A 12,892-nucleotide genomic window follows, 5' to 3' on the forward strand; every position below is an offset into this window, starting at 1 on the left:
CGGGACTTAACCACAAGGGTAGCTTAATGAGAGGGCTTCCGACAGATACGAGCTCATCAGGAGATCCATCCCATACAATGTAGGAATAGGGCCTTTGGAAATCCCTCCCATTATGCATCAGACAGGTGTTGCCTTTATTGTCCTTTCACGTTATTTTTCCAACTAGCCTTTTAAGTGAAGCGCAATGACAAGGATTCAACTCCAAGCCCACATGGGGTTTGAGCCAGACCTCCTGGGCTTTAAGCATCTTCCCACATTATGGAGCACCATATACACCTGTAGGAACCCGTGCACTGAAGGGGGAAATCAGGAGCCCAAGTTCATCCTCATCAGTGACCTTCTCGTTTAAGAACTTTCAAGGCACTCCCAGGTACCATAAAACACAGTTTACAAAAACGACTCTTAAAAAAGGGCTCACATTAATAAATCTATTTCCACCATTTTAGCATTCACTTAATATGTTGTCAACATGAGGTGTGGGGAAACGAACATTATCACTTAGCTGGAAAGGTGAAAATCTTAAGACTTACATTTTCAGGTCCTTTGGTTCCCATGTAAAAATGGACCATTGTTGATATGGCTTGCAGTGAAAGCAAGAACTGGCTCTGGAAACAGTTGAAAAGTATTGGAATGTGTAAGCAATATAGTTTATTTACTGATTCTAGTTATTTATGGCCCACCTCCCATCCAAAGGTTGGTTTTTCTCCCTCTCTGACAAGATATAACAAAGGCACAAAGATTTTAAAAATGTGTACAGTAACAAAAATCTGAGACAGCAGATTGCACAGCAGCATGGTCACACACACACACACAAATACAAATTCCCAAATAGAAACTGCGGAGTCCAGAGAGAATCAGACCAACCAAAGCTGCACTCACCTCCTCTTCTCCCATTTTGGCAAATTCATAAAGAAAGGCAAAGTACTCTGTGAGATGTTTACTGTGAGGTTTAACACCATGCTCCATAATTGACAACAGAGTCTTCACAAAGCGGGTTACACACGAGCGACTACCAATATCTTCCACAGGGCCATCCATGTCATCCGAACTGAAAAGACATTTCAATTTGAATCATTCAATGTATTGTTAAGGACTCTGCAGGAAAAAAGCGATCTCAGGCCAATCTAAAGGGATGTTCAAAGATTCCATGTTTATGTGCATACTGCATTATCCTTAGGCATTCTATGCACTACAGCTAAGACTGCAATCCTATGCACGTTTACCGGGTTAAAAAAAGTCCTATTGAACTCAGTAGGACGTACTTCAGAACAAAAACATGCATAGGGTAAGGCTGAAGATGACAAATCACAGTCTACAGAGGGAAGCTGTTTAGAACTTGTTCCATTTTACTCAGTCTTGTGACCACACAGCAATATAAAAACAAACTGCCTGAAACAGAAAGGTCTGATTATGTATTTTTTAATGCTTTCTAATGATTGCTTTTAATAATAAAACAAGCGTTTTGAATAGCTGAAATAACTTTTAAGAAGAAAACGTTATCAGGTACAAATGTTTTACCAGTCTTCTATTCCTGGCTGCAAGTAAAGATGAGCATGGACAGGCCTCAGCCGCTGAATCACGTGAATACACAAGCGCTGGAACATCTGTAAAATAAGAGTTGGAAGGTGACTTTGTTTGGGACTTCACAGATAATTTTAATAGGACTTCAAAGAACAGAGGATTCTAGGACTACATTGTTCAAAGGATCAGCCATGATTAAACTGATCTTGTGTTTCCCTTGCATGTACCTAAATACCACTTCATCCATGACAGGGAACTGGTTTGCGTTAGGAGGCCAGATTCTGGATTACCCAACCATGGAGGTCTACTCTGATGAGCTTCAATTCCCACCAGTTAAAAGAGGGATACAACTGGCTGAGATGTTTTAAGTGTAAATCTACATGTTTGCAAACACATACATCTCTCACACCTGTAAAATTGCAGGCAGCAGCATTGATATGTTAAGAAAAAGTCACAAGCCATGGTAGGGAACTATAAGTAGTACAAATTGGAAGTGTCATAAAATACTGAGCAAGTTTTTGAGTTTCAGAGTGGATGTCAAGCCAACCAACAGAAAAAAATGGCTTGAATGGGTTGTATACAATGCTGTCTGTGTGAACAGGCTTCCACTTTTTGCAAAATAGCACATCTAAAAGTAACTCTTTTGCAATCCATTTTGTACATGAACTTCAATTCTCAAGTGAACATGTGCACCCAGTTCTTCCTCGGTATAAAAGCACGCCCAAAGCCAAACTGCTTCAGAGCTAATGACTTGGAAAACAACGAACACTTCAATTGTATAGAAGGATTAATTGTGCACGCAGATTGAGGGCATTAAACATTTTGAGTGCTTAAATGGCTAAAATTAATTCTAGCCTACTAGCGGACAGAGAAGACAGCAGCCCAGGATTTTCTGGGCGTATCAAGGAAAGGGAAAAGAACAAAAATGGCTACACACCAGAGACAGCTTAAGCTCAAATAGCAACAACAATTTTACATGGCAGATTGCATGGTCCATTTTGCTCACCTGTCTCACAATCTGATTGGGACATTTTATTAGAATCTGCATGGGCCACCAGTCATCATCAGCCATACGATCCAGAAACCACTGGGAAGAAAAAAAAAACATTGATCACAATTCAGTCCACACTCTATTTTAAGTGAAACAGCCTTTTCTAATGTGTTACACCTTAATAAAGCTGCATGGTATTTTATTATAATTAATTAAAGAAGCATATGTGTAAAAGCCCCAAAGTGATCTAGCAATTATTTACTACTCATGGAAGAAGTGGGGAGAACAGCCCCATGGCCAGAACTTGCAGGTTCCTTTTTGATTTGAACAGATTAAGTTACGGAGTTTTCTTGACCTAAAGAACTTGGCCTTCCCTGCCTTCTAGCAGAATCTGATCTACAGTGATGATCTAGATCCCAAGTCTGAATACTGGAGAGGTTCTGCAGGCGTTACTATCTCTTGTTGCTCTCTATTTACGAGGCACTCTGGTTTGTGATATGCAGACCTGGATATAATGTAGATACTTTGGACCATAATCTCCATCAGCTCCACTCAGCATGTGGCAAAGGCTGCGTTGTACCACACCAACATATCTCCAGCTTTTTGTGTCCTTCTCATATATTGCTGTCTCACCAAAGGCCGTTCAGAATATCAACATTCCTGTCTTACAATCTTTTGCCTGATCCAACATGCTTTACCAAAAGTACCCTGGTAAATGCCTAATTATTGTTTTAGATCTCCTCTAAATAAATATAGCTGGGGAGAAGTACTCTCTCTGCATCTATCATATTCATCTCTTACAGCACAAACTACAATTAAAAATGTTCATTTCAATCTTACCTCACAAGCAGCTTGGCTGTTGTTAAACTGTTTGGTTAACAGTTCGATCCACTGAAGCATTGTAGGCTAAAGAAAGCAGAAAACTAAATGAAACCTAAAATTGGTATTGCATGGCTATATAAAAAAACAGTTAAAAGAAACAGGTATCTCACAAGGAATGGTTGGTACCCTTCCACATCTTCCTTACTGAAAGTGTTTCCTTTAATAAAATGGTTTGTGCCACATGCTAGAGTCATCTTCGGCTATATAGTCTAAAATACAGTCGTACCTTGGAATTCAAATGGCTTAGTTGCCGAACCTTTTGGCTCCCAAACGATTGAATACTGGAAGTGATTGTTCCGGTTTTCAAACATTCTTTGGAACCCGAACGTCCAACGCAACTTCCGATTGGCTGCAGAAGCTTCCTGCAGCCAATCAGATGCTGCGCCTTGGTTCACGAACGTTTTGGAAGTTGAATGGACTTCTGGAAAGGATTCCATCCGACTTCCAAGGTGCATCTGTATGCATTCATTTGCATGCCTTGTGCTTAAAACACACATTTAATTTGCTTATGACGCAATATAGTTTGTGTATATGGATTAATCTTGTATGAAGTCTGAAGGGCCATTCCGTGAAAAATGAGCCTGATAAGAATGCTAGATGAGCACTGGACTTTGGTAAGGAAGATTCCAAACATGCAGTCTAACCATTTTTTTAAAAGCTAAAGACAAAAGAAGTTTATTTTATGGACCTTCTTTTCAAAAGTCCACCCACGTTGTCTTCACAGAAGTGTTCAAATTAAAAGTTTTCTGATGATTGTCCCACCCGTGACAGCATTTTTTCCTTAATTTTGTATCATTAAATTTCTTAAACTTAATTCCTGATTGCATAGTTGTAACCAATAAACATTGATTTAAACAGATATGCTGAGTTTATCATTGAGTCACCTCCCAACTCACAGAGTTTTTCCATAAATCAAACTTATCTCAAGCTCCATGTCCTTTTTTTGTCCCACCCGTGACAACACTTTTAACATTTAATAAAATTGTCAAAAATATCCATAAAAATAATAAAACATTAGTAAAATGTTCAGTATCTTATTAAGAACATAGTTTAAATTTTGGTTGCTAATTTTTATGTATATTTACATTGTTACACATGTGTGAATACCAAAAAACATGGTCAAAGTGTCCCACCCGTGACAATGGAATGGCCCTGAAGTAAAGATGACCAAATCTTGGGAGAGGAAAAATACATATATAACAAATTGGTCCACGCTGCTTCAAAGGGTTTTACAAAAAGCCATACATTTGGAGCCTGGATCAATGCATCATTTGAGGCAAAATCAATTAGTTACAAATTCTGCTTTGTTTTTAGTTCCACAAACTGAAGGGCAGCAATTTTTCTTAAGCAATTTTATGCCTGTGTTAAATTAGCAACGTACCTTTTCTTTTGAATGGATAAATGTTTCGAGGACAAAAGAGGTGCTTAACTGTAAGACAATAATTGACAGTCACACAGAGTGCACTGAACCAACAGTAAAAGATGGGCTTTAAAAATGTGATAAGGAATCCTACCTTGGCTGTCATCAGAGACACCGCTTTTGGATCTGGTAAAGTGCTGGGGATGCTACTGCACAATTGCCACATGAACCTAGGCCAGATAAATATGTTATCAGTTACTTAAATTGAATTTTAAAATCTGGGTAAGAGTTTGTTTGTTTTTTTAATGTTCTCAAGTCAAGCATAGCTTACCCAAAATACGTATGCTCAAAAATATTCTTGTCTTGAAGAAACTGCATGTTATCATGCCATATCCACTGAAGAGAAAAAGCAAGTGCAAAGCTGTTTACTCCTTCAGAGCCATACAATCCGGAAAGCAAGAGCCAAAGCCTTCAGTAAGGAACCTTCTCTCTTACACGGCAATTTAAACTTAACACAATAGTTCAAAGTTAGCTGATATGTAAAGTAAGTGTGATATCAGTGATAGTGAAATACAGGCAGGGAGAAAGAGAGAGAAATCAATTATGTACCCTGTCCTGGGAGTATTTGGAGCAGGCCAGATAAGAAAAAAAACAATGAATACATATTGAAAATCTCTCTCTCCTCCCCCTCCCCAGGCTATGGTCTACTCCAGGCATAGGCAAACTCGGCCCTCCAGATGTTTTGGGACTACAATTCCCATCATCCCTAGCTAACATGAGCAGTGGTCAGGAATGATGGGACTTGTAGTCTCAAAACATCTGGAGCGCCAAGTTTGCCTATGCCTGGTCTACTCATTTTCCTCCATGCAACTCGCAGGGCGGCATGTTTCACTGCTAACCTACCAGGTCATTGTGTCCTCTTAAAGGAGCAATGCCAAACTCGTAGGATGGGATCCAGTGTTGCTCCAGCGGATGTAATGGAGGTGCATGTTCCACTCCTCCGTCCTGCAGCACCTCCTTAATCTGTGCTGGAGGGTGCCCCAACCCTCAAGAGCAGATTTCAGGTGGTGCACAGGGGGCGGGGCGGCAGGTGAGAGGAGTGGAAGGGGAAATCCTGTTTGCACAAACGGAACGGCGCAGTTGGGTTCCACTCACAGGCTTGGATCCCAAGACTGTCCCTCCTCCACCGACACCCCCATTCTCATATTGTGCAATAGGGCCAAACTCTGTTTCTTTGTGGGGGGGTGTATAGGGGATGAAAAACTTTCAACTTCCATGAAAAATTACCTTAAGCAAATTTATCTTAGGATCCAAGCCACATTTTTTTAAAATATATGTAACTGCCATGTACAGAGTCAGGCTCAGCATTATTCATTATCACTGGCAGCAGCATCCCTATGTATCAGGCAGAGGTTTCTCCCAGACTTGTCCCTAGGGCTCTTTTTTGGAGATGCCACGGACTGAAAACTGAACTGCCTGCATACAAAAGAATGTATCCCCCCCCCCCCACACACACAGCTGCATGCTCTTCCCAATGCTTTATCTAAACCAAAGTACTCAACTAACCTAGCAATCATAATACTAAACATGCTTTCTAACTTTTTGGATACAGTCAAACCTCAGTGGTCGAAGTTAATCTGTTCCGGAAGCCCGGTCAGCTTCTGAAATGTTTGACAAGCGGAAGGCACACCGGATGTTTGGCTTCCAAAAAACGTTCGAAAACCGGAACAATTACTTCCGGGTTTCTGGCGTTCAGGAGCCAAAACGGACGGCAAAGGAAGCGTTCGGGAGCCGAGGTTTGGCTGTATTTCAACACCCTGGTGATCCACAGTGCAATGAGAACTCGCTGACACAGGCACAAACTCATGGTCCTTGAGCGGTATTACAGCATAGAAGCCAGCAAAGTATTTGTACCCACTAATTTGATTATATCCCATTTTGCAGCTCCATCAAGGGAGGAAGATCAGTTTTTCAGTCACTTGGTGAGCTTAAAGCAAATGGCTGGCTGAAAGTGGCAAGATAAAATTGCTAATAAAGATAGTCGGAAAAAGAATCCTTAAAAGTTTGCATTGTCATTTTAAATGTAGCCATATATACCTCTAGCAACTCAGACGAAACATCAAATTTGTAGTCTCGGCCATTCTCTTCTTCTGGCTCCATCCGTTTATAAAAGAGCATGTATGCACTATGGGTCTGGGGGAAGCAAAAAACCCAACAGCGTTAATTCAAAACAGAAAGAGGGAGAAACATTATGATGAGTTTCTTTTCAAAACTGAAGGATAAAGCAAAGTACCTTTTCAAAGGAGAAATCCATAAATTTATCAGTAACAGAATCATACGTCTTTGTCTGAAAGAAGGAAAAGGTTTTTTTTTTAAACAAAAAAGAGCCATCCTTTCTGTCATGGCTGTTTTGCATGCATGACATGGTACAATTTTACACCCATTTATTGGCACAGAATTTAATTCTCTTCATAGCTTCATGATTGATTTTCCAGCTACAGCACCTTTGATCACTACTGTGAGTCCTTGAGAACAAAAAAGGGGATCTAACTTTCCAAGTTCGGTTTTGTTATGAGTTGGTGCAACAGTGAAATGTGGAAATAAGTTAGTACCTACATTGTAATTAAAATACATGACATATCTGATGTGACTGGCATAACTGCACCTACTCAAAAGTCATGGCAATGTGAAGCTATGAACTGGTATCTCCAAATATGTTTAGCCCCATTGCATTTCCTAAGGTAATCACTCCCATCCCAAAGCACAACAAAAGCACTCTTACTTGAAAGTAAGGAAGATTTACCCTATTTTTCGCTCCATAGGGCACACCGAACCATAGGGTGCACCTCGTTTTCAGAGGAGGAAAACAAGAATTTTTTTTTTCTGGTTTTCCTCCTCTGGAGGAGGAGCGGAGGAGGCAGTGGCGGTGGAGGCAGGGGAAGCCCGGTAGCGATGCTGTCGGGCTTTCACTTTCTCCACCAACACCGGCGAAAGGGGTGGGGGGGAGATGCCATGACGCTGTGTGTTCCCCCCACTTTTTTAAAGCCAGCTGGGGAGGTGGTGACACCGGCGAAGGGGGCGGGGGAGGCAGGGGGAGCCCAGCCGAAGCTGCTGCCTGCGCGCTCCACTTTTGTGAGCGGAGCGCACTGGCGGTGGGAACGGGGGGAGAAGAAGAGCAGCCCGGGTCGCTCTTCTCCTTCCCCCGCCAAAGCTGCCGCCAGCGTGCTCCACTTTTGTGAGCGGAGTGCGCTGGCGGCGGGGGCAGGGCCTTCGCTGAATAGAATGCACAGACATTTCCCCTTCCTTTTTAGGAGGGGAAAAGTGCGTCCTATGAAGCAAAAAATACGGTATTTGCTTGAGGCTACATCTGTATGCTTTGCTCCTTGAGGCTCAGGTGGCCTTCCATCAGCTTCAGCTGGTGGCTCATCTGTGCCCCTATCTAGACAGGGATAGCCTAACTTCTGTCATCTATGCTCTGGTAACCTCTAGGTTAGATTACTACAACAATCTAACCTTGTCTTTGCATTTCATACAGGGATTATAGGCTCTACAGAATTTCACAATGTATTTGAAAGGTGGCACAGTACCAGTTTTCTGCTGTTTCTCTTTCTGCTTAAAAAGTGCCAATGGGGACTGCAACTATGTGGGTGCCTTTCTGACCTTGTAAAAGAGAGAGATTACAACTCACTGTCATTTCTCCACCGAAACATTCAGAAGCCAGCTGAGCAGAATCAAATGGCTTTACTTCAGCATCATTGAAAAGATACCTAGAAAACAGAACACGTTACACTCATGTATCAAGTCGATTTATATCAAACCAAACATTTTACTCTGCTGGATGGAATATGGCTGTAATTCCACAGGGTCCTCGATGTGAAATTACAAGAAATAAATAAATATAGTATGAGCTTACTCATCTACTGACTTAGATGGCACATTTTAGCTAAATGCTACAAAAGCCAGGACAGAATGAAGATAACTAAAACTGGAAACATGTAAGGTTGAAAATATATATTTGAAAACTATTGAAAAAAGACTACTGCTCAGTTCAAACATACTACCAAACCCATCATTTGATGATCAAGAATGCTCCCTCTTCTCCTTTTACATACAGCTTTCCTCCTGCACTCTCTGGGGTTTTTTTTGCCAACAAATCATCTACTGCGACACGAGTTGAAGATTGAACATTTATGACTCACCACTTGTTGTTTTTGTATGCATGAGGATTAACAATATCCCGGATAAAGCTGTAGTAGTGTCCCCCATCTGCTGTTCCAGTATGGACAGTTACACCTATTAAATCGTACTCAAAGCTCTTGGTCTCTTTGGAACTGTTGCTGTCATCCTTGAAACCTTAAAGAATGTATAACAACTTTTAGAATCTCATTCTTTTAATTACTGGAAGAGATAAAGCACAAACAAGCTACAATATATTTGGCAGCCCTGCAGAAAGACACCAACCCAATGTGTGTGTACATGCACCAATAAATGGGCATTCCTGCTTAATGAATTACAATGACCCCAAAAGGTGGGCACAGTACCCCTTTGAATAGGCCTACCTTAAACTGGGTCCCATTCCTAACCTCCCTGTTAAGTCCCTCCTCTTCCACAAAGGAAAAGGGGACAACTGATGGAAAGGCCTTTAATGAACGCAGGAAAGGCTTAGTGGCTGGCCTTCCCAATCTGGATTATGGTTGCTCTGGCAAGAAAAGTAATTAAAAGCAAATCTTCTTCCTTGGGGAAGACGGAGAGGCAGGCAATCAACTGCACCATTAACCAGTCACGTCAAAACGTTCAAAAAGCCCCACAAAGTTTTTTGAATGCTCATCACTTGAAGGGCCAAAGTACCACAGTGTCTGCCCAACTCTAGTGGAAACCATGTTGCCAGAAATATCCAAATAGATGAAGAGGAATTATCAAAACTGAAACACTTTGCCAGGTGCAAAACTGCGGAGGTGAACTTAATTCAAATACCTTCTTTCCTGTCATTTTTCCCCATAAGAAAATCTTCAGTGTAAGGTGTCATGTCCAGACGCAGGGGGAATGAGAAGTGTGTGTTGACTTTCTCCTTCATCATAGTGACCATGTTAAAAGTGTATCTCATTGTATTGAAGCTTAAAATGCGAGGCAATTTCTTAAAACAAGCCCTAAAGACAAAACAAGCAAATAATTCCTTGTGGGGTGTGCCTTCTTTCGAGGACCACTGTTATTTTTGAAAGAACGTATTGCTAATGTACAGCACAGTTGGCATGGAACCCTAAGCAAAACCGTGGTTTAGGATGAGCATGCAAGGTCCCAGAATAAAGATCGTGGCTCACAGTTGTCTCGTTCCAGGCAAACCATGAGCTGAAATCGAGGTTTGTTCCCAGTTTGTCTAGGGGAGAAGAGCCTTGCCTTGGTTTGGAGGGAATAAGGCAAACTCTGGCTCAGCCCTGGGTAGTGCAACAGCAGCTAAACCAGGGGAGGAGTGTAGCAGCTGTGATATTTGTTCCAGGAATCCACACATTTGCACTAAGCCATGGATTGTTGAGTGAACTGGGTTTATGTCTGTTTAGACTGGTAACGTCTACCAAAATTAAACATCAACAAGATAAAAAAAAATATCCCAAAGTGTTTTCCTTCAATGATACCTTTTTTCAGCCCGTACTTTCTTTCCGCAGTGAGAGCATGTATACATGTTGTCCCCTTCCAGGGTATCTTTAATGGTAACTTCATCAAGGGATTCCTGTATGTAAAACAGGAAGGGAAAAAGCTTTTATTTATTTATTTATTTATTTATTTATGTATTCATTTGTGCAAACTAAAGAAATGAAACTAAGAAATGAAAAAAAAACCTGAGCATGAGAAATGATGTGCTGTATCTTCAGAAGAGAGCACAACGTAGAGTCAGCACTGTGAACTCCTGCCCTAACACAAATACTTGTTTTTAATAAATGCAACTGTGTCCCCCAATCTAAGATTGGACTTGTATCTCATGCAAGGCATTGTAAAACAAAACAAACAAACAAACAAACAAACAAACAAACCCAAGTCCACATTTAAGCTGTTAGCAAAGGTGCTGGTATAGAAAGGATAATAATGCATTATTCTTTCTGGCATCATCACCAACTGCAAAACCTACAGCAGCTATATGCAGAATATTACCTTTCTGGAGATAGTTGGGACACTATTTTAACAGTTATGGCACTAGGTTATATCCAGTGGTGCTTCCTCTGCTGATGGCCGACATTTGTCAGCAGAATGTGGAGGGAGGGAATTTTCAGCTGTTCCTCTCCTTCCCCTGCAAGCCTCTGGACATTGAGGGGAGCCCACAGCACAGGGTGGGGCATCACCACACACAACTTCATTTCTGCGTTTCATTGGCAGGTTCCATCAGCAGAAGGGAGAACGGCCACTAGTTTTTAGTCAGCATGAATTGTTAAAATTATGTGCAGGATTCAACAAAGGAATCCCCTCAGTGGAAGTCCTTCCACTTATGCAACCCTCCCTCTATGTGATCCCCAAAATCAGCTCAGGGGACAAGGTGGTATAGAGCCCTCAAAACATCACACAAGAAGAGGAGAGGGTGGATTGTTCTGTCTGAGGTGCCAGAGAACTTGCACTGACAGAATGACTTAGTGCAATGCTGAATTTAGCCATATATTATTATAAGGAGGGGAGATTATTCAGTGGTTGAGTTGCTGACAGTCAAAACAGGTAATACTGGGCTAGACAGATCATTGATTCTGCATTCAGTTGCTTCATATGTTTGCTTAACAAAGGCCTACAATCACTGCAGGTTCAGTACCACTTACATAAATATTCTTCATATCTGCTACCTGGCATCTCACCGTGTAGAACTCTTCAGCAGTCTGGCTGACATGTTCACAGTCCTAAGGGACAGTGGTGTTTTTTTAAAAAAAGAATTAACAGGAATTAGTGAAATTATTCCTACTTGAAAACAGCCTAGGTTTGGGGAGTGGGGAGGGAAATTGGCAGGCAAAGTTAAGCAGCCACTCACCAAGGAAACAACATTGTTTGTGATAACACCTCCAAACAAGGTTTTCACCGTATTCTTCTGTGAATGAATGAATTTATTTCAGTCAAAAAAATAATTTACTTCAGTCAGGAGAATAAAATAAAATGAAATCCGAAGCCTGGTTTAAAAATAATAATAATTACTGACAGCTTACCAATTCTGGAGACATTTCTTCAATTTTTGTTATTAGATCTGTGAAGAATTCAGTCATGTCTTTTTGTTCACCAGTATTAAGTGGCTGTTTATCCATGGTGTAGGTTTTGCAAAATGGCCTTGGATTGTATGCTTTGCATTCACTTTCCTATGTTGAAAACAGACAGTCAGAAGCAGGCAAAAGAAGCAATTAAATCTTTAATCTTAAAAAGTAAGAAGACACACAATAATTATTGCAGATACACAGGTACCTTGGGTTAAGTACTTAATTCGTTCTGGAGGTCTGTTCTTAACCTGAAACTGTTCTTAACCTGAAGCACCACTTTAGCTAATGGGGCCTCCCGCTGCGCCTCCAGAGCACGATTTCTGTTCTTATCCTGAAGCAAAGTTCTTAACCTGAAGTGTTATTTCTGGGTTAGCAGAGTTCGTAACCTGAAGTGTATGTAACTTGAGGTACCACTGTATCTTTGGGTGCTATTATGATTTCTGCAGCTCTAAGATTGCACAGAAGGCTACTGATCTATTATAGGGCCAAAACTTCGAACATGTTCAAACTAACCTTCTGAAAGCTAAGAAGCTGCCTTATACAGAGTGAGGCCATTAGCCCAGTGTTGTTTATACTGATTGGGAGCAGCCCTTCAGGGTTCCAGATAGGGAACATTCCCAGGCCACCAAGAAATGCTAGAGATTGAATCTGGTATCTTCTGTCTGCAAAACAGATGCTCTGCCACTGAACTACGGCCCTTCAACTTGCCAAAATAAACCCCTTGCAGTTTCATAAGAGTCAACACTTTCCATTCCAGCAGCCAGTGTTAGAGGACAGGGTGGGATTAAGGTTACAATGCTGTATTTGTAATATCAAGATATTGTCTTGATATTATTTCAGACTATAATGTGGAGGAGGGCACAAGGAGAAGGGGACGACAGAGGATGAGATGGTTGGACAGTGTTCTCAAAGCTACTAACA

The 12,892-nt window shown here is 41.2% G+C and overlaps 1 protein-coding gene across 2 annotated transcripts in view; it reads right to left on the reverse strand.

Moving 5' to 3' along the window:
* Positions 1-12,892, reverse strand: part of USP34 (ubiquitin specific peptidase 34) — a 103,747-nt gene that overhangs the window by 18,001 nt on the left and 72,854 nt on the right. For both annotated transcript variants that reach the window (XM_033145143.1, XM_033145144.1), the window contains 17 exons: positions 11,927-12,073; positions 11,755-11,811; positions 11,549-11,626; positions 10,385-10,479; positions 9,729-9,901; positions 8,954-9,107; positions 8,443-8,521; positions 7,048-7,101; positions 6,852-6,947; positions 5,086-5,150; positions 4,909-4,984; positions 4,776-4,823; positions 3,353-3,418; positions 2,528-2,608; positions 1,519-1,604; positions 880-1,048; positions 531-605 (listed from right to left, as the gene is read on the reverse strand). In XM_033145143.1, the coding sequence (XP_033001034.1) occupies positions 531-605; positions 880-1,048; positions 1,519-1,604; positions 2,528-2,608; positions 3,353-3,418; positions 4,776-4,823; positions 4,909-4,984; positions 5,086-5,150; positions 6,852-6,947; positions 7,048-7,101; positions 8,443-8,521; positions 8,954-9,107; positions 9,729-9,901; positions 10,385-10,479; positions 11,549-11,626; positions 11,755-11,811; positions 11,927-12,073 (1,599 nt within the window). The remainder of the gene's footprint in view (positions 1-530; positions 606-879; positions 1,049-1,518; positions 1,605-2,527; positions 2,609-3,352; positions 3,419-4,775; positions 4,824-4,908; positions 4,985-5,085; positions 5,151-6,851; positions 6,948-7,047; positions 7,102-8,442; positions 8,522-8,953; positions 9,108-9,728; positions 9,902-10,384; positions 10,480-11,548; positions 11,627-11,754; positions 11,812-11,926; positions 12,074-12,892) is intronic.

This window comes from Lacerta agilis, chromosome 3 (genome assembly GCF_009819535.1).
Source record: "Lacerta agilis isolate rLacAgi1 chromosome 3, rLacAgi1.pri, whole genome shotgun sequence".
In the NCBI taxonomy this organism is placed as follows: Eukaryota; Metazoa; Chordata; class Lepidosauria; order Squamata; family Lacertidae; genus Lacerta; species Lacerta agilis.